The 27,117-nt window shown below is 41.5% G+C and overlaps 1 protein-coding gene across 2 annotated transcripts in view; it reads left to right on the forward strand.

Moving 5' to 3' along the window:
- Positions 1-27,117, forward strand: part of macrod1 (mono-ADP ribosylhydrolase 1) — a 161,617-nt gene that overhangs the window by 125,427 nt on the left and 9,073 nt on the right. For both annotated transcript variants that reach the window (XM_049585298.1, XM_049585297.1), the window contains exons 6-9: positions 5,847-5,968; positions 14,419-14,449; positions 18,666-18,739; positions 25,832-25,913. In XM_049585298.1, the coding sequence (XP_049441255.1) occupies positions 5,847-5,968; positions 14,419-14,449; positions 18,666-18,739; positions 25,832-25,913 (309 nt within the window). The remainder of the gene's footprint in view (positions 1-5,846; positions 5,969-14,418; positions 14,450-18,665; positions 18,740-25,831; positions 25,914-27,117) is intronic.

A 27,117-nucleotide genomic window follows, 5' to 3' on the forward strand; every position in this document is an offset into this window, starting at 1 on the left:
CACTGTATCCAAGACTGAAGTGTCAAGATCGATCTGCAGACAAAAAACCTGAGATTTCATCCCATCAGTTCCTTAAAAGGAGAAAAGTCTCAATATTAGATTAAATGTGTTGCTGTTTCAGTGTGTGTGTGTGTGTAGAGGTGGTGGTCCAGCTAGGTCTTATCACAGCGTTGGTATTCACGCTGAGAGCAGCACGCTGAGCCTCATCAGAATGTGTGGTATCGTCGGCGTAGGCATGTAGAGGCTGGTTAAACAACATCTCGACCACGTCTCCCTCTGTTTGCGCTCAGCTTCTGTTTGTGAGGTCCTCTGTTTCCTCTATCTCCCCTCTCTGCCTTCAGTTCAATACACTTCAATTCATTTACCATTTATTTAATCAATGAGTCCAATTGAAGTATGTTTTCAGAGACCTGGGAGGGGAAAAAAAACATTCATTAACTTGACAAAGAAAGCGCACACAGTATGACTCGTTCCCTCAGCTACATGGGAGAATGAAAACATGAAAACTATTCTGTACAAAGCAATTAGAAACAGCGAAAGACATTGTTGCTATAAACTGAGAGTGACAAGAGAAATTAAATTTGTGGACTTTTTAATTTGACAAAGGTGTGTGGTACTTGAAAGAGTCGTAGTGAAATATGTATGTGAGAATCTTTTTAAATCACCTGGTAGAGAGACATGATTCATCCTCTGGCAGCCATATTGGAGGTCATCCACTCTTGGCAGTGGCAGCAGCTTATAATACTGTTTGGTACCTTGCAGGCAAGTTGGCTAGCAAAACCAAACCAACCAGCAGACTTCTTATTTTATATCCAAATGTATTTTTTCAACTTACTGACTTCATAATTAAAGACAAACTAACCGAGGTCATTTAGCTTACCAGAATCTTTCAGCTCTCTGGCTGGAGGGTGATCGCCGGGGAGCTGAAAGATTCCCATTCAAGTTAGCAGAGTGCTAAACTGTAAGTCAGCAGCTCAGCAGGAGAAGTCCTTAATGTGCCTGCTTTATGGGCTCACAAATTTGGAAGATGCGGGTAGTTAAATACTGGAAAGTCTAACTTTTCTTAAGTCTTATGCACCACTGAGCATCTTTATTAGAAAATGAACGTGCCCTGTCTCCAATGCTGTTTTCAGTGTAATTTCTACATCATTGAGAGACCCCTGTGGTCCCTCTGCCTCTGCTAGGAGACTGATGCTGTGGGAGTTTGAGCTCCACATCAAGGACATTTTATGAGAGGCCGCCTATATACACACACAGACAGGGCTAAATGTCAGTTTGTTGATTCAGCGGGGAGTTGGGATGGTCTGGGATCAGACACACACACACACACACACACACACACACACACACACACACACACACAAAGTGACCACCTTGGCCTAACTTTTCAGCCCATCCAACACTCGGTGTTGGATGCTAGCTGCTACCACTGTGTCAGCTCATGCTCACCGGGCAGATGTTGAACTGACAGTGGTGTGTCTAACCTGTGTTATGGCAGCAACAGAAAGTCTGCTGATCCAGCGGGGAGTCGGGATGGTCTGGGATCAGACACACACACAAAAGGACCACCTTGGCCTAACTTTTTAGCCTTTCCAACACTCAGTGTTGGATGTTAGCTGCTACCACTGTGTTAGCTCATGCTAACCTGGCAGTTGTGAACTGACAGTGCTGAATCTAACCTGTGTTACAGCAGTGACAAAAAGTTTGCTGATCCAGCGGGGAGATGGGACAGTCTGGGATCAGGCACACACACACAGTGTCCACCTCGGCATGATTTTTCAGTCCTTGAATCTTCTACAGCTGACAACAATGAGCAAAAGCCAAAGCAATTTTCACCCTGCGCCTTGCTCCTCCTTTTGTCGCTGAGCACTTGGGATCAGTACAGGAATGAAGTCGGGGGCTTACGGCCAAACTCAGCCATTTTTCAGTTTATTCCATACTAACTGGCACCTACTAAAACTCTTGATCACTGATGATGCAGAGATAACAAATGACACCGACGTTGTTAAACCATTGGCTCACAAGCCTTGTTAGAACGTCAGACATCTTCCACAGAGATAAAAATAACACTCATTTCAAACCTGTCTCTCTCTTCTTTTTTTAAATGATTACTTTACAATTATAATCTGAAATACTGAGCGATACTTTTATTCCACACCTTACTTAAAGCTCTGCGGATGCATTCTTTTTTTTAATTTTTATTATTCGTCTTCATAAAAATGTTATCAACAAGGCCTTTAAAAATTACTCGCATGCAGCATCTAAACCAGTGACAGCAGTTCCTTTATGGCCTCCCAGGTGTGCTGTTAAAATCTAACATTAAATGCTATTACTATACTGTATATGGGAGATAAGAAAGGGAGCAGTTTACTGAATGCTGAGTGAAGTTAGAACTAAATATGAATTCAGTCTGTTATGGGGTGAAACATCGCTGACTGAGATGTGAAAAACATGGCCTACATTCTACCAAACATGCTCACAATAACAGTTTGGCCTTTTGATGTGAGGCTTCCTGTTCATCATCTTGTGTGTGTTCTGTTTTCCTGGCCTGAGGGGAACTGGTCCCCGACCCACCTGTAGCTGGGAGATCCCCTGATATTTAACACATATACAGTAAGAGTAGGGTTTATTTTTTGCTTCTAGATATGTTTATTTTCATTTTCTTCTGTTATAAAATCACATCAAGGAAACATACAGGAGCAATACAACAGTTTAACACCAGAAATACGTACACACCTACAGGCACACCCTCCACATGCACAGATATTCAGATAGAACACAAATAAACACAAAATATTTCCCTAATTTTTTCCCCTTTTAGATAAGACCTACATTTCCAGCTTTCATAATGTTCATGTACTGTTCCCAGAGCTGAACAAAGTCTTTCTACTTGCCCTTAGCAATGTAAGTTCGTGTTTCCAGACTGGTACAATCTGAAAGCTTCTTTATCCACACTCTCAATGATGGAGCATCCACATTCTTTTAGCAGTGTTATAGCTCTCCTGGCTTGAAGAAGTCCAGGGTCCAGAAGTGTGGTCTGTTTGGATGTTTGTAAAAAGTCCTCCAGATATATTCCAAGTACATAGAGATTGACTTTTAAAAGGACTTTGGTATTAAACACCTCCGACCAACCTAATTGTCAATAAAAAAAGTTGACTTCGTACGTATTTGCAAAGCATGGATTTGTTACATGTGCAAGCAATTATCATGTAGCAGATATGTTGAAACTTTATGTTTCAACAATGCTGTGATTAACGGGGTTAGGATTAGGTACAAAATCCACTTTGTTATGGTTTGGAAAGGATCATGTTTTAGCTTAAAATATCTGGTTTTGGGAGCAAAATCACAGCATTTTTGAGTTGCTGTTGCTGCTTTTTGTGGCACTATCCCCGCTGAAAAAACACTGATGGGTTCCTGTAAAGCATTCCCACTTAAGGCCTAAAAAGCCAATGGAAATGCAGTGATGATTTGCTGAAACACAGCTGGTTTTGTTGTGTGCTGGCCTCAAAAAATGGTCTGACGTGGTCTGCAGTTTGACAGGCATGTTGCTTAGTTGTGCCGTCACCTACTGTCCCCTCCACCTCCCGATGACAAAGTCAGCCCATGACCTACCTCACTTTAGAAAAATCGATATGATACATATGAAACTTACAAATGTAATGTAACATATTTGTGGTTACAGGAAAGTACAATGCCATCATTTTCTGTTCTCTTTCTTTGCAACTGGGCTGCTCTGACAAACAAGTCTTGAATCTTCAGACATTCCCATATGTAGAGAATAAAGTACCTTTCTTGTTAAGCATTTAGTACAAAATTCTTATGGAGTGTAACCAGGCATACGGTGAAGGTTTGACAGGAGTTATGTACATTCTCATTAACAATTTACATTGAAATAATTTAAACCTTGTATTTATTGTCTGTTTTTGCACTTTTAAACAAACGTCTTTTCAACCTGTCACATTAATATCTTCTTATATATCCATTTTCCAAGCATTTAGTTCATCTAGTGTGTGTTCTGTAGGCTACTTTATGCCACCTATATGCTGTAATATTTAGATATATGGCCCTTCTATCATTAATGAATGGGTTTTGTCCTCAAGTTTTGATAAAATACAAATCATCTGTTCATATTTCAATGGCATGTAGCTTTTTGACTTTAGATATTAAGGGAAATGTTTTTTAGGGATTTGAAACCTCTGACATAATTGATCAAAAGGAAGCAAAGCTCTGTCTACATGAAGGTCTATCATTTTCCCGAATTGTTTTATATTCCATGACCCAAATCCTCCATCTTTTTCAAGGAGTCAGGTTACTTGTCATAAAATAAATGACAGTGGCTTGTTTTAGTTTTAAGCTTCTGATTTTTCTTAAGAAAACATCACCGGGAGCAGTTTGGTGTCAGGAAACAAAAACTTATAAATACCAGGTGTGACAGCTGATTGCATCAGTCAGGCTGACTGAGCACCACACATAGTGAATGGGACATTAGAGAGTTGTGTGACTACAGAATTGGTGACATGGTTAAAAATAGCATGCATTAACAATGTGACATGGGGGCGCCCAGCTCAGTGGTTAGAGTGGGCATCCCATGTACAAAGGCATTGTCCCTGCTGCAGTAGCCATGGGTTTTGATTCCAGCCTGCGGCCCTTTGCTGCATGTCAGCCCCCCTCTCTCCCCCTTCACGCTTACGTCCATCCTGTCTAATAAAAGACAAAAGAAAAAAAAAATCTAAAACAACAATATGACATCTGTACACTAAATTTGGTTGATTACATAACGATGGACTTTGGCTGACATTTTCAGGCACTTGTGTATTATTAAGCACTGAGTTAGATATATTGGAGCTCCAACTTTGCCCGTCATAATTATGTATTGACACTGACGTGAAAGCTTTTTACGAGTCGTAAACTTGAAATTTACGATAACTCTCACATGACATGAACTCGGCATTAATCTACCTAATCAAAAGTCATCTGTTCCAGCCACAGACTGTGTAAAAATGATGGACATAGCCACTGTGACATCACCCACTGATTTGTAGACTGTTTTGAAGCCTCGAGTTTTGCGTTTTTGTGGTCGCCATCTTGAATTTTTCAAGCCAGAAGTGACCCTATGAGTGTGACACTGGGGAGAAGCATAGGTGGATCTGACTGAAAGCTTGAGAACACAATCTGTAGACAGCCTGTCACTCAAAGCAGTTACGCCCCTCAAACATGCAAATCTTTAAATAGTGATAAAATTTAAGAGTCAGCTTTATAAAAAGTCATCCCCTGTACTGTTATAAAGGTGGAAATTAGCTACAGAGACCAAACACATTTTTGTACCAGGCTGTAAACATTTTAATTTCTGCTGTTAAGTTGGGCATTTTAACATGGGAGGTCTATGGGGGCTGACTCGCTGTTGAAACCAGCCTCAAGTGGCCATTAGGGGAACTGCAGTTTTAGGCACTTTGATGTTTGCATCATATTTCAGCCCCAAAGGTCACTGCTCGGTTCCAGTCAAGACACAAGTTTCACATTTACATGAACTGACACTATATTTGTGATTAGCATGAAAAAAGTTGAACATTTTATTGTTAATGAAATAGACAATGGGAGACAGTTCAGGATTAAATATTTCCATGAACTTTTTATGTCAACACTAGAACCACATTTCCTGATTTATATTTTTAATTAATTTTGATAAAAGTGAGACTGTATTAAACATGACTGCCATTATACACCCTGAGTAAATGTGGAATCTGACTGGGGGAGATTAAACTCAAGATATATTTTACTGCTATCTTTGTATCTGTCACACTGTGGTAAGAAGTGTTTCATCTTCTTGTCTCTTGCTGTCTCTGCAGATGTGATCCACACTGTGGGGCCGATTGCACAAGGAGGAGTGGGAGAGGGAGAGAAGAAAGCCTTGAGGTCGTGCTACAAGAACAGCCTGAACACAGCGACCAAAAACGCTGCACGCACTGTGGTAAGGACGGAGGGGTGAGGAGAGAGGGTGAGGAGAGAGGGTGAGGGAAGCTGGGGATGGTTGTTAGGCAGAAAGTGGGAGGAAGAGAGGAAGGATGAAGAGATACTGAGCTGTTTGTCATTTTGGGTGAGAGAACGAAGGTGTGCAGAAACCTGAGAGATTAGATTAAAAGAGAGAGGTAGAAAGAAGAGAACCACTCCAGACTGGGACACAGAAAAAAAGTGGAGAAAGCAAAAAAGACAGAGGCAAGAAGTAAAAGGGTGAAGGACTGAGACGTGTAAAAAAATATTCTACCTGCAGCTAAAGTCAAAAAAGATCCTTCACAGAAAGATTTTTCAAAGGAAACTACATTCAAACTGAGATAGATGGAGGGAGAGAAACAACAGGAGCTGCAGGTTGGATTGCTGAGTTGTAAGAAGGTTTTATGAAACACACCAGGCGGGAGGTTTCACAACAGAACGATGTGTTAAAGTCAAAGAAAAACACCAAAGTGACATGAAAATAAAGTCAGAGGTACGGTGGAAGAAAGATAAATGCTGTCTGTTTGTTGTTTCACTACTCGAGAGTGATGTAGAATTTATTATTAGCAAACAGTTTGCATTTTTAATTACAGCATTAATTATGATTTTCTTCAGTCATTCAAAATCTGCATTTGTGTCTTTTTACCTTTATAATGTGTATATATGTGCAGGGGTTATCACAATGTGTTTATTTGACTGATACTGTGAAATGAAGTCAAGTGCGTTTTTATTGATATAGCCCAAAATCACAGATTTGCCTCACAGGGCTTTACTGACACTGATAAAATCTCCTCCTCTTCCTCAGTACAACCTCACTCCTATCAGACTACAGTATTGTGTGTTTTAGCCCTCAAAGCTTTTTGTTATTGGTTCACTTCCATTGACTTTTATGTTTACCTTTCGCCTTGAGGAACCTGTGAGTCGTGTCTCCTCTCAACCCGAGTTGCCAACTCTGCAATCTGGTCAAACTAAGAGATCTGGAGACACAGAGAGCTTCCTGGCATCTGCTCGTACCGCAGTATTTGACAGAAGGTTGAGAATCTGCCAGATTTGATTTACTTTGAAGTTTATTGGCTGCTCTTCTCATCTCAGGACCAGTGGTGTGCCACGAACCTGCCTGACATGGATCCCAATGACTTAATATTATAATGCATAAGATTTTTACATCATAACCCTTTTTTAACTTGACATTTTTCAGCAGTAGGGATTCAGTGTGTTTACATCCAGTAATTACTTCACTGTTTAACAGTTTGTTGTTGGCATGGTCTGTATTTCCTGGGAAGGTTTTCAAATTAGTCACTAACAAGGGATTCACAGGGAATTATGCACATAAATGTTTATTTATTTATTTATTTATTTTTTTAATATTAAAGGATGGGTCCATCTGCATTCTTTTTCGTGTTGTTCAAACGAGTACTCCCACTCAGCCCTTAGCAATCAGCGGATGACTGGTGCCCTCCCATCCCTCAAAACCCCAACACATGCAGTTTGCTTACAGTGTAGCATGGAGAGTGAGGGAAGTTTTACACCACCTAAATTAAGAGTTCCAATATATTATTTCCATGGCTGAGGAAAGTTTAATCAATATTTGTGAATAAGAGCTACTCTCTCTCAAAGCCAGAACCCAGAGAAGTAGGTCCCAAACTTGTGATGTCATAGGGCATAAAGTCTGGAGCTGCTCCATAGACTATGAATGAATGGGAGCCTGATTTTGTGAATTCAAAGAATCTTTGTTTTCTTTTTTTATGCCTAAATGTGCTTTATTCTATTGTGTTGAAGCAGACAGGAGTACATTTACTGAGGCTTGAAAGCTAAGCAACACACTGCTGTGGACGCTACATTAGTTTAGTTCAGAAAGTTGCACAATAAAATCAACTAACTGATCAGAGACAGCGGCAGACCAACTCCTCATGGTTTGTGAGGTAAAATTAGGCCCTGATCACACAGAAAGTGTTTTAGCAGCTTTTTGTAATTGTTTTAAGTGAAATTGAAGCTTTTTGCTCGCTTGGTTTTGGTGTTGCGATGCGCCTCACATTTCTGTGCTCTAGGCACCTGGCGTTTTTGCCAGAGCGCTCTGAACTTTTTTTTAGTTTAGAAAAATTAATCTCAAAGCGGAAAAACGCCCCACGTCATCTCTTTTTTCATCATCTTTATCCCCATTGTCCAATCGAATGATTTGAGAGGAGGGCCTTCTGTGGCAGTCACGACAACAAGTTTGAAGTTGGTAAACTATGGAGGAGAAACTGGTGGTTGCACAGAGCTACACGGCACTCATCGTGATCCACTCTCTTCATTAGGGTCTCATGTACCCACACATATCTCTGTTTTCCTGTGTCCAACTAACGATTTGATGACAGCCTCTCACCCTCAATCAGAGCTACAGCCAGTATCCTTTGCCTCAACATTTTAGTAACTAGATACTAATTACTGTAAAACATAATAATAACATGAACTGTAAACTGATTACACAGGAAGGTTAGAGCAAAAACGCCGGCAGAAACACTAGGCGTCAAGAGCACAGAAATGCAAAAACGGCAGGCAAAAAGCTTCATTCTCATTAACAACAATTACAAAAAGGCACCTCCAGCTGCTAAAACACCTTCTGTGTGATCAGGGCCTAAGGAGGTGATGGTGTGGTTGCATGGCAACAATAAAAAGGCGCAGCAAGTGGGTTTTTTGTGTTTGTTTGTTTGTTTGTTTCTTTTTATTTTTTTTAAAAAAAGCAGCAAAGTGTATTTTTGCCACCTAAAAAAAGGACCACCTAACACATTTAAACAAAATTAAGTTTAAGTGTATGCTAAATTTAGATTATTTTTACTGCTTCACCTTGCCATCAGACAGCCCCCTCCATTTAGGAACTGAAGCCATTATCAATGCTCTCCTCAAAGCCACCAGACTACATCGACAAAAACAGTAATTTTACTTCTCAGAACATGGGAGTTGCTCATCTACTGCCACTTCAATTGGTTGTGTCATTATGTGACTCACAGAACAAAATCAACATGGTGTCCACAGCAGTACATGGGTTTATATATGGATACAACATCATGCAGAAACCTACGTCAGGTCATGTGGGAAACGTTTTTCAAAGGGCTTGGGAAAATAGCATTTTGTCGCTATACTCTTTCACCAAAATTTGAATTTTGGATGAGAACACACCAGGAACACTACTGAAAACCTTACTAAACTAAAACATACCGTAGCCCCCTGTAAGAGTTTGATCATTTGTTTTCTCCATTACACATAAATACATATTTAACAAGGAAAACTGTAAAAAAGTGCAGCATAACAAATTAACCCAGAACCCACAAGATACAGTAGGAAAATCATATACATTCTTCATACAAGCCCTCTCAGGTGGGAGCAGCTACTATTTTGCTGGGAGCAAGTTACTATTTACTAAATGATCAAACCTGTGGGCAGTGGTCCTCCAGGCACTTATCAGAGTCTTCTAACAGGCAGGCTGCCCATTCAATGTTCAGCAGGTCCTGGTATTCCTCCAGCCATGAATCCCTGGAGAAGCAGGCTGGTTTACGCTCCCTCAAAAGAATGAGTCTTTTAGTAGATAAGGAACCCAATGTCCAGAGCCAGTCAGCAGTGACTCCAACACTATTGTCTGGCTTCAGGCCCAACAGGCATGCTATGGCAGAAACTGAAAAATTAAACTTGAAAAACTCTGACATAAGGGATATCACTTCTAAACCAGAGTGTGCCAACAGCTGGACGGTCCCAGAACAGGTGGAGTAATGAATCTCTATCGTACCACCATAAATCTTGGTATTTGTCATCCATCTTGGATAATGTGACAAATATGCGCCATTCAGAATCTGATATCGTAAAATCCTTAATCTCACACATTTAAAGGAGCTCAATGCCGACCTCCAAATTGTGTTCCACTGAGGAGCAGTTAATGATGGACTGAGGTCAAACTCACAAGCCAGCTGGACAGGACAGTATCGTACTGTAATTGTATCTGATTGATCGAAGGCTTCTCATTTACTGTTCGTTCCCCTGCAGCCGCTTCAGAGTTATGTTTAGTTACCGCTAATGCAAACAGAACATTTTGTCCTTTTTAAAAATCTGTCCAAAAACAATACTCGCATGCTCATTTGTACATTTAAAAAGTTACTGATCTTTGAAGGTGTCCCTGCTGCCTGTGCTAGTCACAAAGAGGTACCTCTCTTAATGAACATCAATGTGAGTGACAAGGGACAAAATCTGCAGTCCTTGTTCTGTGTACAAATGCATGCTGAGGTTTGGCTGAAACTATTATGAGACTTTAGCCGCCTGAAATAGAAAAATCAAATGGCTATCTTCCAAAGTTTTACAGTGTTATAGCGGCAAATTATCTCTCTGTGTTTCTCCATACTGTGTTCCCTGCTGAGATGGATTCGAGGGATTGTAGCAAAAGGAGGGAATTTGACACTAAAAAGCCTGAAACTTTGGAACATACGCTCTTCATTTGGCTGATTCACACAGCTGAAGTCTCATATTGTATTTGGCTTGAAATAGTGATCTCTTCACAGACAGTATGTGTAGGAAGAACAATTAAACAGGGTTTCCGCTTTAATGGCATTGAATTTATTAATCAAAAAATAAGGCTGTAATTAGTATTAAAATGTCTTAAATCAGTCTTTCAAATGTCTTAAAAATGCCAAATGTGAAGTAGGATTTTTAAACTGTTTTTCTGACATTGCACTGTTAAACCTCAAAATAATCGTTAGCATCTTTTTTTATTAAAATATAATTTACTGATTGCGTCTTGCATTAATAGCACCAAATGAAGTCACATTTTATGTCAAAATAAATATTTGGTCAAAACTGTCCATATCCCTAAGTATATATGATAAGTAGAGTCTTCATTTTCTGTCAATGTAACATTCGTCTTAAAGCAGTGGTTCCCAATTTGTACAGCCACGATGTCCAGATTTCTCGTTAGTCATTAGTTCGAGGTCCACACAGTTTAATATATTCAGCGTCATACTCACGTTCAGCCGTGTTGTTGAGCTAGTTTGCTGCTTCTGTCAAGTAGCTGTCCGTTAGTCACTCACTCTACAGCAGAAAACGACACTTCAAAATTAAAGCTCTGTTCTAGAAATTTACTGTACTGTTTTTTTACAAAGTTGACACATTTGCAAGTCACTTGCGGTCCATTCAGAGTGGGCCTGCAACCCACTTTTGGATCATGACCCATCAGTTGGGAACCACTGTCTTAAAGGAATACTTTAACCATGAAATGACCATTTGAGAAAAAACTTTGTTTTTCTCACGCCTCCACAGAACACAGCGAACATATTGATTTATGGATTGATTAGGGACCATATTTAACAACAGCAAGCTATAGCCCCTTTTACACTGCCAGATTTTCGGCGAATGTTGGGCCGTTTTGCTGGCAAGCTGCGAGCGTTTAGACACACAGAGGCGGATTGGCGAGTTGATCCGAGGCGCCCAATTTCCCGCTGCGTAGGGGTAAACATATTGGCGGAACCTTTTTGGTTTAAAAAGAACAAGGCGGCTTTCCACCACGGGAGGGGCTGTTGATGACTTGTGGGAGGAGCTGTTGATGATGCCGCACATGCGACCCACTGGCGGTGGACTAACAGGAAACAGCTGATAGCAGGAATGAGCAGATTGTAGTAAGAATGAAACGCAAACCTGACAGACACTGTAAAGATGAGCAACTGGGGAGACAAGGAATTGCGCGCCCTCCTTGTCCTCTCAAATAGAGGCCATTAACCATCAGAGGACGGGGACGGTGAAGAACGGGCCAACTTATGAGAGAATTGCCAAAGGACTGACCAGCCGCGGCTTCCCTCCCACGTCACTGTTTACGTCACACGCTGAGCTACACGTTTTGTTACTTGCTCACGCCCCCCATTGCCCCGAAAAAGGTGCATTCTGTATAAACAAAAGTAGGTAGGCGGCATTTTGCCGCACTGCCCGATTTTGCTTTTATACTGCCAATGCTGAAAAAAGACTGATTGGGCTTTCCTGCAAATTTGCACAATTCCTGTTTAAAAAGGGCTTAAATCGAAACATTCATTTCCAAACTCTCACACAATGTGTACAGTACAATCAAAGTCTCATTTATCCAGTCGTATGTTCATTACCTCCCAGCCACATGCATTTATGCTAAAACCTTTCCATATAAAACTTCTCTACGTTTTCTTCAAAACCAGACTGCAGGACTCCTTTTTTTAGTGAAAAATGCATGTCTTTGTAAGGACTGAGCATACTAGATAAATGAGACTTGAATTATACTGCACAAGTTATGTGAGAGTTTGTAAACACATGTTTTGATATAGTTTTACTGTTCTTATACATGTTACCCAATCAATTAACAAATCAATATGTTCATCGTTTTCTGTGGAGGCATGCAAGAAAAACAAAGTTCTCTCCAAATTCAAGGTTACAAGACATGACTAAATGATTTACAAATGGGTATTTTGTGGGTGGAAGTATTCCTTTAAATTTCATTCCGACTGGCTTTAAATATTAAACTTGCCTGAAGCTGTAGGAACCCAGATCAACCAACAGTGCTGTCAAAGTACATACAGAATATATATGTGACCAGCTTTTTTAAAAAATTCTGTTTTGGTGGGCATTTTATGCTTTTATTACTCAGTTTTAAAAAAACAAACAAATACGATTCGAATTGGACACGTTGTGTTTCATGATTGGCGTCTTAACCCCTAAGAGAATAGTTTTAAGACATACTAGGGAGAAAGAAAATTCCTTTAAAAGCACTCAGCTGCTGAAACACAGGTGGCTATTATTGTGAAAAGGCCACAGTGAGCTGTTTAAGTGCTGCTGGCGAGAGGCTCTACTGCCATTTTTGAAAACCAGCTCCTCTCCAACCCGTTGTCACTCAGTGTAACAACTCCTTTTACAAGTCTGTCCTGTTGTAAGGTAAACTGATCACGGTCGCTCACAGCATGTTGAAAAATATCCAGTTATTTACTGTGTTTGTGTGACACAATTATTGTCTTTATTCTATTTGCCTGTTTTTCCCCGTACAGGCCGCAAACCTGACCAAAGTCTGAGAGAGTAGAAACCGAGCACAGCCCAAAGGAAATTCAGTTTTCTATGTCAAATCCAACATGAGCTTGACACCTTTACTGTAAGGAAATCACTCTGCTTTGGTGTTATTGCTGGGACATGCAGATGATCCTCTTTACACCACCCCGTCCATTTCCTTGTGTCAATTTGACAACAAACAGAAAGGTTTGGGTTTGAAGGGAGCTACTGCCTCAAGCGACGGCGTTCAAGTATCTCGGGGTCTTGTCCACGAGAATGGAGCATAAGATGAGTTGGCGGTTTGGTGCGGCTTCTGTGATGATGGCAGGCGCTGCGCCGGACTGTCATGGTGAAGAGGGATGATGGTCATGAGCTCTGGGTAGTGACCAAAAGAATGAGATTGTGGATACAAGCTGCTGAAATGAGTTTCCTCCGTGGGGTAGCTGGGCTCAGCCTTAGAGATAGGGTAAGGAGCTCGGACATCTGGAGGGAGCTCGGAGTAGAGCCGCTGCTCCTTCGAGTCGAAAGGGGTCAGTTGAGATGGTTCAGGTATCTGATCAGGATGCCTCCTAGGCGCCTCCCATTGGAGGTGCTCAGGGCACGTCCCACTAGTAGGAGGCCCCAGGGCACACCCAGAACATACTGGAGAGTTTACATATCTCATCTGGATTGGGAACACCTTGGGGTCCCCCAGGAAGAGCTGGAAAGCGTTGCTGGGGAGAGGGACGTCTGGGGTGCTTTGCTTGGCCTTCTGCCCCCGAGACCCGGCCCCAGATAAGCAGATGAAAATGGATTGATGGGTGGATAGAAAGGTGACTTAGCCATATTGGTGGATATTAACTGGGAACCTGACCTGAACCCAAAACCGAACATCATTTGTAAATATTTGTCCGAACCCGGCCCCTTGGATCCCATAAGGCTTAGGTTGTGGATCCAAGCTCTATTATATGTCACTTTGAACGTAACTCTGTGACCTGCACTGTTAAACCACACTTCATAAGAAATCACTGGTATTACCAAATCAACCAGGACAGAACTGTTACAGATTATAACATTATGAATATAGAATATTAGAATGTATTTGTCATATTTTCCCTAATAATGATAACCACGCCCACCTTTATAATTACTATAATAATGTCTGGTTAATGGCTGCAGAAGGAAAGTCTTGTACACCAGTAACAAAGGATGATTGACAGTTTGGTCTTTAAATAGAAGTGAAAGTCAGACGGAAAAGAAAAGCTGCCATAAAATACAATCAGGAGAAAGACTCCATTAAGATCCAGCAGAGAGTGTGATTTCTGTGCAATGGTGTGTGTGTGTGTGTGTGTGAGCATGTGAAATGAAAGCTAGCTGTTACGTGATCATCAGCAATAGACTGTAACCATTGTGTTTGTCATCTTTACTCCGCAGGCTTTCCCCTGCATCTCCACTGGAATTTACGGTCAGTGTCTGTATTGATGTCTGTGTCTCCTCCTTACACCAGAACAAATGCATGACATTTTCATCTGTTCAGTGTCTTTGTGTGTGTTATCATCATTTTCATAGTTTTACTTCAAGTGTTTTTGTGTTGCTCAGGGCTTCATACGCTGCTGATGACTTTTCCTTTGAGTGAGAAAGAAAAAAAACAACCATTTTCATCCAACAATAACAACAATATATCTTTGTTCTTGTGATTACACGCTGCACACACACCGGCTGTGTTTTTGCCATCACATGCTTGTTTCTAGTATCAGTCTTTCTGTTTAACCAGAGTGCTGAGCCACCCTGGTGCCACTTGTCACATTATCTTCTGCAGCCCAGAGGTGGTTCTCAGATTAAGGCCTTGGATTAGGACCAGCAGATTAAGATAGATTAGGCCAGAGATTGTGTCAGATTGATGGTAATCCCCCTTCACACTGGCAGGAGAGAGAGTTAAGGATAGTGCTTAAACACTCCCCGGGGTGGTTTGGGTGTGAGGGCCTGTTGTCAACACTTCTCCCCTGTTGCTAGAGAGAGGAAAAGGCCAAAGTTCTGATTGACTCAGTGTGTTATCCGTGTCTTCCTCTCCCTCGCGCCGGTTTCACGATATCTCTCTGTATAGCTTGTTGTCTCCTTCTACTTGTGAAGTTTTTTTCTGTCAGCTGGGCTCATTTTAAAAGAGGAAGGAGAAACAAACTGTACTGTGGAGTATTTTATGTTACCTAACAGCTGGTAAAGCATGGCACTCCTCCTTTTATCAACCAACTTTTTGATGTGATGAAAGTGGAAAATAATGGAGAGGTTGTGCCAGCAGTGCTGCCAGCCAATCATATTAGTAGTTTTTAATAATGGCACAAACTTAGAGCTCTCAGAGAAAAACAAATAAATTTTGATTAAAACTGAGAAACTATTAGTGGAAAAGAAGTCCCCAACGTACTTAACAGACATCCCAATTTCTCACCAAATAAATACTGACTCTTTACACAGGTGTTTTCAATCAGAGTGATTGAAAACACCTGTTCAGACCTTATTAGACCTCGTTACAGTTTAGGTAGGAAGACCTATGCTGTGTACTTAGCTCAATGTACTGAAAAAATTAGTAAATATGTTTTGGAGGAAACACTAATTGCTGCCTTGACTAATTACAGTAGCAACACTTTTCTTCCAGTTCAGGAAATGTTCTTGTGCTTCACAGGAGACATCAGAGTGGATAGTGGATGTACATAAAGAAGGATTTTGAGAGTTTGCATCCTGTGTCATGCGTGTGGTTCAGCCAGGGCTACAAAAAAACAAAACAAACAAATAAACAAAAAAGACACTTGCATTGAGGTAAGAAAAAGATCATGACTAAACACATCCTGTGTTTTGCCCAGGATGTGTAGGCAAACACAGTTGACTGGGATCTATTCTTGCTTCAAACTGTCTGCACGTAAACATAAAAATAAATCATAAATCATACTTTAAAGCTGTTTCTCAGGGTGCCCCAAGGCATGTGTCCTTTATACAAAAAGTTGAGTCCTTACTGCAGCAGCTCGGGTTTGATTCCGACCCATAGCCCTTAGCTGCATGTCATCGTGTCCCTCTCACTCCTCTCTTCCCTGTCTGTCTTTAACTGTCCTATCGAATAAGGGCCAGAGAGCCAAAAAAAAAAAATCATTGCTCACACGTGCGATGTGGAAATGCGGTCTGCATGTGAATTTTCCGCATGGTAACTATGCCCACCAGGTCCATTGCCAGTTGTCCGCATTGCTGTGTTCCAAGTTCCAAACATTCGGTGAATGAGGCTGAATGAGCACTGTGTAGTGGAGGGCATACACAGGTACAGGGGTTGTACCCACCTTTTTTTTATCTGGCTGTTTACAGTATACCCACCTATCAGCCAAAAAGCCATTGGAATATTACTACACCACTGCAAATGAGTGTCCACTCCACACAACAGATGCAAGCACAGGTAAGGGCTACCTGCAGGGTGTTTCCACCTGACACACCTCTGACGGTGCCAGTAAGGTGGTTGCAGGATCGTTAGCCGGGAGCCACCTTTCACTAATGTTTCGCTCCATTATTCCCGGAACATCTCACCGTGTTGGAGCAATGGCAGGGACGTCTCCCTGCAGCTACCCCTAAGACCCTTGTTTTCCCCACGCCCTATCCTTGCTTCTCAGCCAAAGCCAGAAGCTCGCTCTTTCCACCTCCTCTGCCAAATTCTTGGATGCATTTTTCAGCTTTGGCCCGGTCACTCCCACGTTCCTCAGGAGGCGCTGGATGGAAGTTCGAATGAACCCTCTGCAGCCAGCCTCCACAGGGCAGATGACAGTCGACTATCCCACCTCTCGACACTCAGCTCAGTGTATTTGTCCTTCTTCCTTTCGTAAGCTGCCTCAATTCCTCCCTCCTAAGGGACAGTGAGCTCTGCCATGATCACTGTTTGGACTGAGGGGGACAACAGGATGATGTCTGGTCTCAGAGAGGTTGTAGTTGTCTCTGTCGGGACCTTGAGCTGCCGATCAAGGTCCACTCTTAGGTTCCAGACACATCCAGACACATCCAGGTGTTAGTAGTGACCTTGGTAACCTACGCATCTACATCATAGTACACCCAACTCATCAACTACTACTACACCACTGCAAATGAGTGTCCACTTCACACAACACAAACCTATCCAGACAGAAATGTCTGTGGGGCTAACTAGACTAATCAGATTCCAGATTTGATGCTAACGCTAGCTGTTGTAGTTAGCCACACTTAGTGACCACCATATAATGTTAGAAGCTGCTGGCCGATCTCAAGTCACTTGTTGTTCTTCATTTGGTTATTGAGGTAGTCATCACAATGTTTGTGGTACAAATTAGGAAACTACAATGATGCAATGTTCCCCCATTTTGGGAGCACACTAGCTATGACATGGAGGTATGACATCAGATGTATAACATGGTTTTAGTGGTCAAACATTTATTTCCGCAGACGGAAATCTGCTGAAATCGAGGGCCGCCCAAACATTTTTTTCTTCCTGTATGAATGTTCTACAGGACTGTGCAAGCATTCATAGACCCCCACAGAATCAATTTTTATAAATTTCTGTGCAGAGTTTTTGGATAAAAATCCGTGCTTGGTGTGAGACAGCTTTAAGTATTCATGAGTGTATAATGTAGGAAACATTTTGTCATCTTCACAAATACTTTCTTGAAAGGTAAACCATGCAAGAATTGTCAGGTATCTTGATGATACTGTTTGAAAACAGTATCATCAGCAAAAGTGAAAATGAAATAAAATTCCATTTGTATGGCAGTATTTGTGTTTTTTCCTGCACTGTCCCCACAATTTTTGTAGCTTCCTCTTGGATGCATTCTGCTCACAGTCTGGCATCTGGTCACTACTTTTTTATAAAGTTCCATCCTCACCTGTGTGCTGAACCCAGGAATGTCCCGAACATAGAAAAGAAGGAGAGAATAATAAAATAAAGTCAGAGGGCAGAGTCTCTGCAGACAAATAAACCACCACAAACTTCTAGTGAGTCATAAGTGGTGATTTAGAGTCAATACATTGTTTTTTAGGGAACGTCTTGCACAGTATAACTTCTTCTTTGTCTTTAACATAAGCTATAGAAAGCCAAATGTTTTTCCCATCAAGCAGTAAAATAGTTTATATAGAGTAACATAATGGGCCCAGTTTGACATATTACATTATATCCCTCTGTGTGTGTGTGTATTTTGATGTTGAAACAATGCATTGTTCAGTGCTAATTTGCGTCCCCATGTATTCCCCTTTGCTCCCATATTGAGCACTCTCTCCTGGTGTATAGAATAATTACTGTATAATCACTCAGTATGTGTTTGTTTGTGGCTGAGTTGTTTGGCCAGATGATCAGTTTTACTGCCTTTGTGCTGCGTCTCCAGCAGTGGGGATAATTTTCCAGAACTGAAAGGTCTCGGCCGCTGAATGAATATTGAAGAAGCGCCGTAGTCTTTCTCCATCTGTCTCCTCGTAACCAACAAGTGTGTTATGTCTGCACCTTGGCGGAATAGGCGAGTGGAGATGAGAGGAAGTGAGAAAACACAGAAGAAAGTGTTAGAATAGTGGAAAGAAGAAAAGATACCTGTCTCGGGGAAAAAAACCCGGTGCAGAGGACAACCTGACGCAAACACAAAGATCTGTCACTGCACCTGTTCTTGCAAATTATGTGTATATTTTTGTTTGTGTAGGATATCCACCTGAGCAGGCTGTGCACGAGGCATTAGCTACTGTGAGGGAGTATCTGGATGAGCATCACGACAAGGTGCGTATGTATGTGTGTATGTTTGTGTCTGCATGATTGGCAATTTTTCCCCACCATTTCCTCAAGGTATTATTCTTTTCACAGCTGTTGTGTTTGTTTTCTGGTGGGAGCAAGGAGAGGGGTGCATTGAGAAAACACACACACGCAACGACACACACACATACATTTAAACACACACTCCCAAGTTCTGGCTCTCATGCTCATGGCCAAGTCTGCGTTTTAATTGGCTCCTTGCGGGACTAAACCCGACTAACACAAACACACATGCACACAGACACACTTTCTCTCCGGAGGAACAGCGAGCGGAGAAAAGACAAAATGATGGAATAGATGACTGGAGGGGAGGGATGGAGGGGGAGAGGGGGGGCTGATGGAAGATTGGAACAAAGAGGAAACTTTCCAATCAGTCGTTAACACGCTCTAAACTCTCCTCCCCTCTTCCTCCTTTACTCCTCAGGTCTCCTCCCACTCCTCTTTTCAATCTTTCTCTCTGTCTCTAACCACCGTGCTGTATCACCTCCCAGAGAGGGTGTTGACGATGTTATTGTTAGCGCCAGAGTCTCCTGAGTCTCTGTAGCAATACCAGTCGACTGATGCCATCAGCCGAGCTCCACAAACCAACATGAAACATCACATGCCTCACCGTGGAGGACAACAGTCAACAAGACTTAAACGGCTGAATTCAAGACCAGAAAGCCAAATGAACGAGCCTCTTATTTATATTCTGCACAGACAAACTTCCACTGTGTTTTTTTTTCTCGAGAGGAAAAAAAAAAAAGTTTTATTGTGAACAAATGATATGGTGAGACGGAATTTATTTGCATACATATAAAGTGAGAATGTTCACCAGAGGAGATTTATTCTATAATTGAACCCGCTCCATTTTGCATTTTTTACACTGTGTTTTCTTGGGTTTACTCAGGCTTCCAGAGCTGTAATGTAGAAAATGAAATTGAAAATTACACACACAGTCAGAAACACAAATGGACTCAAGACACAGGGCAATGTGCCAACACTCTGCATCAAGTGTAATAATAAAAAACATGAATCATTTATTTGTAAATCACCAACAAAACCACTGCAAGAAAGTAAAACCCAAGGCAGCTCATAAGTTTCATAGTTGTTATATTTTACAAATTAAATTCACAGGCGACCAGAAAGTTCCGACAAAACTGATTTATGACATTTGAGAAAATGGCCTATCCCACAAGATCCATTAGTGGCTGTTATGGGGATTTTGATCACACGATCTTCATCAGCAGATGTAAAGAAATAAAGATTTGGAACAAAGCCGACACTCTGTCTGTCCTGCAGTTTGCTTCATATATCTAGATAAGCGTGTTTTCTGACGGTTTCAATTTCTCTTAGTAAGTGCTGTGGATGCTGATTTGTCTCACAATATGGAGCGTTAACTCCAGTCCCACGCTTCATTGTTTCAGACAGATAAAAGAATTGCTGAATGAATGAGACACTGCATTGATGCAGACGGAACAGAGGCTCTCTGTACTGTTTGCAGTTTACAAAGATAATAATGATAATGTCACCAGATTTATGGACGTTCTTAGTGATTTTTGAAAAAGTGGGTACTTCATTTAAAAGAAAGGGTAGACAAAAGCAGCTTCTCATTTCCATACTATTTTTCAGAATGAAATGACAGCTGTTGTTAGCAGATTATATCATCTGTAGCTAGCTAGTTAAGTCCAACTGACAAGTTTTTTTAAGAGGATGGTGAAGGCATGACCCGCCCTACTCTGCCCTATTCTGCTTCTGATTGACTAACTCTGACATTCTTACCCTCACCCTAATCAATCCAAAGGCCAAAACACACCAACGGTGAATGCCACGTGTCAAAAATATCCCCCTGTTATTTTCAATGTACAACACCACTGGCAGTGGCTAGATGCACGTCGGTGCTCCTGGAAGCGCCATCCCACGGCACTTTACGCCACTGTCCTATTTCCAACCGTAGCAGCTCTTTTCCTCTGTTCCTTTTGCAGCTCGACTCCTCTCCTCACCATGGATGCATGAAGAGAACTCTCACACTGTTGCTGTGTCTCGTGTGTGACAAAGAATGGATGACGAGAGACTTGCTGTTGAGGTCGAGAAATATCCTGAGCTAAACAACCCAATCCTGTCATTATAAAGACAATAGCCAAAAACATATTGCCTTGCAAGTCATAGCTCTGAAGATCGGCTCTTCAGGTGAGAAGTTAGAATTGGGGCTCTCCACGCATGATTTTAAGCTGATGCAGAGGTGGAAGAGGTATAGGATCTTTCAGTGAAAGTAGTAATAACTGTGTGCGGTCGTCTGTTAATGAGCTGCAGTGTGACGTGTCTGGTGTGTGCTAGGGGCGGCACTTGACACCCGCCACATGACGTGTTTCCAGCTTCCCTCTTCCTATCTAAAGCGAACCAATCAAACCAACGAAGGCAGTGAGTACAAGCCAGTCAGAGGGAGAGTAAAAAACAAAGCAAAGTAGGGGAGGCAGTAGCTCAGTCCTGTCTTAGGAACCAAAGTATTGCCGGTCAAGTCCCCATACAGACCAAGTAAGGAGCATGGACTTGTAGCTGGAGAGGTGCCAGCTCGCCTCCTGGGCACTGCCGAGGTGCTCTTGAGCGAGGCACTGAACCCCCAGCTACTCAAGGCGCCTGACCAAGGCAGCCCCCTCACCCTGACATCTCTCCCTTTAATGCATGTATAGGTCCTGTTTGTGCATGTGTGTGTACTTCGGGCCTGTGTGTATTTGACAACAGAGTGAAAAATATTGAATTTCCCACTGGGGATTAATAAAGTATATCAATCACTGCCTGGACAGACAACAGAGATAATGTTTCTTTGAGATAATGAAACACTGTGTTGTGAGACACTATGTACCGTGCTGGATCACAGGGAGGTGGTCAGGGTGGATGGCAGACATACAGAGAGCAGAATTGCAACACCAGAATCACACATTAGCGTCCAGACTGAGGATGTATAAAGAGAACTGGATACAGCGTTGGAGGCAGGACCCGGCTCATTCCTATGACAGTGGCAAATGAAGCCAAAAAACTTCAACTTCTGGGATATAAAATTACCTGTTATCTTCCATATCTTTGGGCCCATAGAGCAAGCACACTAGAGATTTCCTCCAGCTGAGCAGCTAGCTTCCAGTTTAGCACTTGAATGGGGATAAAATGAGTTAATCGTGCGGCTCCTCTAGACTTTCAAAATGTTTTCGGACCAAATATATCAAATACTGATAATGAACGTCATTTTGTGGCGATTGTGACACTTAAAATTGTATTCACCAATTTACAGACGTCTCTTTCCCAATGTAAGCCTAAGTCAAAATGTCTTTTCGGGCCCAATGGGATCATGTGACGGACCCAGAACTTTGAATTTCACGGTTTATGTAAAATTGGCTTCAAAGCCCGGCACTGTTCCTGGAGGCTTGGTCAAAACTCCTGAGATTTAGGCAACAAAAGCACTTTGGTGTAAGGCACGGATAGTGATTTTAATTGAATGTTAATAAAAAAGTAAATTAAAAGAAAATGCAGTGGTCACTATGAGTAGATAGTGTATTGCAAACAAATGAAATACGATGTCAGTGAACATTTTGCTGATAGCTTTAATATCAACATTTTTGCGACTTGCCAGGTACAGGGTGAGTGTGCCTCAGAGGTAGAGGTCGACTACTAATCAGAAGATCAGTGGTTCGATCTAAGGCTTCCACACATTGAAGTATCTTTGGGCAAGATACTGAAGCCTGATGGCTGATGGCTGTTCCATCGGTGTGTGAATGCAAGTGAATGGTTACCAGAATAGGGTAAGGGTTACTTTAAAAGTAATCAAATTACTTTACTGCATTACTTTTTTGAAAAGTTACCAGTTACTTTACTGCGTTACTCCCTGAGAAAAGTGACTCGAATACTACTTGAGTATTCTACATTTCCTATTGGGCGATGGACCACAGGGCGCTAAGCCTACATTTTTTTGTCTCCAAAATTAAAGTTATGGACCACTTGCCCTTCACTGAGATCCAATTCTCCCATCACAGCTGTCACTTTGACCAGTAGAAACACAGAATCATCTGCTGCCGTAGACAACTGTATGACAACAACACCCCAGCGTTTTTAATATTTTCTCTAGGGATGTTACCACACAGAGTAAAAGGGGGAAATGATGGTGTGAAACAGCAGAGGCACTTTATCAACCCGCTGAGTTAACATTACTGTCATTAGCATCAAGTTAGCAAACAATGTTACGTCCTCATAATGGAGATGGACATAAAGTAATAACATTAACAAATAGCGGCGGGGCTTTTACTCACCACAACTGCAGAGGCTCCCAGCTTCATGTGAAACAGACTACATTATAGACGGGCTGTTATTAATTAATCCCTCTGTGTCTTTATATTTTTACTTTTTATCCACTCCCATTGTCTTTATAAAGTTAAGACATGTCAAACTCAACACTTCCTGAATTTGTTTCAAATTAAAAGCCCCTTATAACCTCGGCTGGGAGAATCCCTCCATTTTCTAAATAGGGTTTTATTGTGAAACATTTGCAGGAACTTGGTTGTGAAGGATTCAGTAGCTTGAATGTTTACGTACGGTGCTTTAAATGTGGCTCCTGCCGTCTGCTGGCGCTTTTTACGTTACTACAACAACATTTCAGCTGACACATGAACAGACACACAGTGACTCAAATAATAGTAAAAGTAATAAAAATAGGACAAGAATAACCCGATGACATCACACACGTCATGAAAGACGAACGGGGATGATTAAGTACCACTGTGTAGTGTGTCATGTCTGTTGGCCAAGTCAAGACACAATTTTATGACTCCACAATCGTGTAATGTGACATAGTGACTTTCAGAATGGGCAAAAAAGTCGTATAGTGTGTACCAGGCATAATGCAAGTCCTAAATCTGACCTGTCTGTCAGTGAGTCCTCCTCCATCTATTAAGTTGTGGGGATTTTTCTGACAATCCTGGAGAATGTTTTAGACGAGTAGCAGTAGCATGTACGGTAGTCTAGCGACATGTAGTGTTGAAGCGCTTTGAGTGGTCAGAAGACTAGAAAAGCACTCTACAAGTGCAGTCTATTTACCATTAACTAGCAACATTTCCTCATTGTGTTAATAGAAAATGTTATTTGCATTATGTTTCCTTCAAAGACACATTTGCTGTTCAGTTGTATATACTGTACATGTAACCTCTAGGAGACAGAGCTGACTTGACAGGCTTTTGCATTGGGAAACACGTGCTGGCTGTGATGTAACCAGTAATTCCACAATCTATTCACTAATGATATGCTAACTCCTTTGAACATCTACATTAGAGTTCCATAACTGGGCAAACTCCATCTGCTGCTAAGGATCCTGTGGTATGATAGAAATCTCCACAACAGTTACTAAATGGACCTTGTGGTGACTTTGTTTTCTCAACAACTGTTTCCATGTCATAAAAAAATCATAACAAAACATTTTATTTTACCTTTACTCCATGCACACTAAAAGCTGGTAAAGTACAATACAACATGTACATTATAAGCCTAATAGTTAAAGGAGTGTCAGTGAGGGGAGAATCTCTGCCGGATGTGAAAAATAAATGTTGCCATTGTCAGATTTTGTGTTTGAGAAGAGAATATTTAGATGCTCCGAGTTTCCCTTAAAGACAGACAGTTGTGAGAGAGCCCATTACATTCACTTGATGTTATTGTTAGCTTTAGCATCTCCAGGGTCCCTGTTGCAACAGTATCAAAACGAGTTCCCCGCTGCTCCCCTTTTCTGGAGGCCATTTTGCATCTCTCCTCACAAGCATTTGCTTTAATTTGTATGAGGGAGGCTGAGAAATGGCGCAAGTGGAGGCAACTCAGTGTGGAGGTTAGAGATTTCTAACCTTCGCCCAGGGGATGTAGTTACTTACCACACATTTCCATATCTTCCCTTTTAGCTTGCATTCAAATCTTGGCTAGTGATGGTAATTGTGCAACAAGCACTGGGCTGAACAATACAGGCTGTAGGCGAGAAGGCTGCTGTCTTTGAAAGCAACGAGAGTTAAACTTCCACACCAAGCAGAGAGAGATAGAAACAGCGGGGCTATAAATTGCACTGCCTCGCCCCAAAACGGAAAAATCAAAACCTTTGTAGAGACATTAGGGAGGTAATAATGTTTGTCAGAGGCTGTGAAATAAGAGAGCACAGCGAGGCTTATATCCCTGGAAGCATCTTTTCACTGTAGCTACAGTAACTTTAATCATCAGGGTACATATAGTGCTGTATGCTGTTCTGTACTGTACTGTGCTGTTCTGTACTGTACTGTACTGTACTGTATGTCCAGCTATATGGAATATAATGTAAATATTATAGACTGCAGAGATCTAAAGAGCACAAGAGCACAGAGCATAAAGATTGTTTATTGATGTAAAATAGCTGCACTCACTCGGCCAGTGTCTTAATATTATTTGAAAGCTATTATCTTTATGGCCTTGTGTGCTCTTTGTGTGTGTGTGTGTGTGTGTGTGTGTGTGTGTAGTGGTGAGTCGGGGTTGGGCTGAATTGTGTTCCTTACACAGTAATGAGAGAAACTGAGGGCCTAATGCCAAATACACACACGCACACACTTAGTGTAATACTCTGGGGCATGCACAAAAACACACAAAGTTACTCATCACACACACACACACACACACACACACACACACACTTACTTATAGACCTACACAGGAACTTCTCCTCCCTCTAACTTCTTTCTCTTTCTTTCTTTCACTCTCTCTCTCTTTTGCACACACACACACATGCATACACAAACACATGCACACACACACACACACACACACACACACACACACACACACACACACACACAGAGTACATTTCCAGCACTCTGTCCCCAGCACACACTGTAATATGCGCTGTGTTGTGGCATGATCATAATAGGAAGCTAATAGGGGAGTAATGGACTGATGCATTAGCTGCTTTCTCCTGATATCGCCTCCGCACAATGTCACACACTGTTACATTGTTTCCCCCCTGCTGTTGATGAATTCATGGTTATTGCATATGCTTGTAATAAAGGTCATTTTGTGTGTGTGTGTGTGTGTCAGCTGGACAGAGTCATCTTCTGCGTGTTCTTGCCGACGGATAGGGAGCTGTATCTGCAGAACCTCCCGCTCTACTTCCCTGCTGGTGAGTTGTCTTTCGCACACACACTTTTGTATACCCACACACACACACACTTGCCTATATACAGTGATGACAGCTCAGCTCAATTTAGTTTCACACACAGACAGAGACACACAGCGGTGCGATAAACACTCCGCTTCGTCCACTGTGTGTTATTTGTTCATCCAGTGCACTCGCAAATACACAAGGGCCATTAGACACATAATATTGTGTGTATATATAGCACACCTAATTGTGTTTAATTTCATCAAATAAACATATACTTTGCTCGCCACACACACACACACGCACACACACACACACACACACACAGACGTGCAGTGACATATAAAGCATTTAAATACACATAAAGATGCACAGAGGCTTAAACCCACTCACGTTTAACAATTTATTTCAATGCACGAAGCACACACACTTACACTGATGTCACACAGTACATGTGATGTATATATTTTGTTTATTACCATGGCCTTTAGCACAGCAGACAATCTGAGAAGCTCCCTCGTTATTTTACGCGTGAATCTATTTGATTTTTTAATCAACTGAATGTATTTGTACATAAATTGACATTTGTTCTGGTGAGTTTCGACACTGTGTGAAATAATTAACACTGTGATGGAGTTACACATATATCATGTAAGTTGAAGTCTGGAATAATATAGATTAGATAATTAGATTTATGGACATATTTTATTAGATGTAAGTATAGTACAAAGTGTAATTTTCCAGGTTCACCTGTACCTGCACCTTTAAAGCTTGTTAATTAACACACTGTATCTCATTTGTTTAACTCAAATATAGAAAGGACAATAAGTTAAATTAGGTAGATTATGGTGCAGTAACTCATGTTTTTATCTCCATCCATTTCAGTCAGTCATGTGTTTGTGTCTTTATGGTTAATCCTAAGAGTAGATAGCTGTCTTATCTTCAGTGGTTACAACTAAACTGCTAAAGTGCAGCACTAAAGTTATTCTAATGAAGTTTTTTAGTTGTCAAAAAACACAGGTGCATTACCACCACCCTCAAGACATCTACTGAATTACATGTAACCCACAAAAACCAAGGTAGATGATTAAATGTGTATACTGGCTAACAGAAACACATATACATGTGTGGGTGAGCATAAATCAGTCTGGATTTTGTCATCATATCACACACTTGAAATGACTTTAATGTGGCCACTGTGAGGACAAGACTCAGGGCAGGT

This window comes from Epinephelus fuscoguttatus, linkage group LG9, assembly GCF_011397635.1.
Source record: "Epinephelus fuscoguttatus linkage group LG9, E.fuscoguttatus.final_Chr_v1".
NCBI classification, from domain to species: Eukaryota; Metazoa; Chordata; class Actinopteri; order Perciformes; family Serranidae; genus Epinephelus; species Epinephelus fuscoguttatus.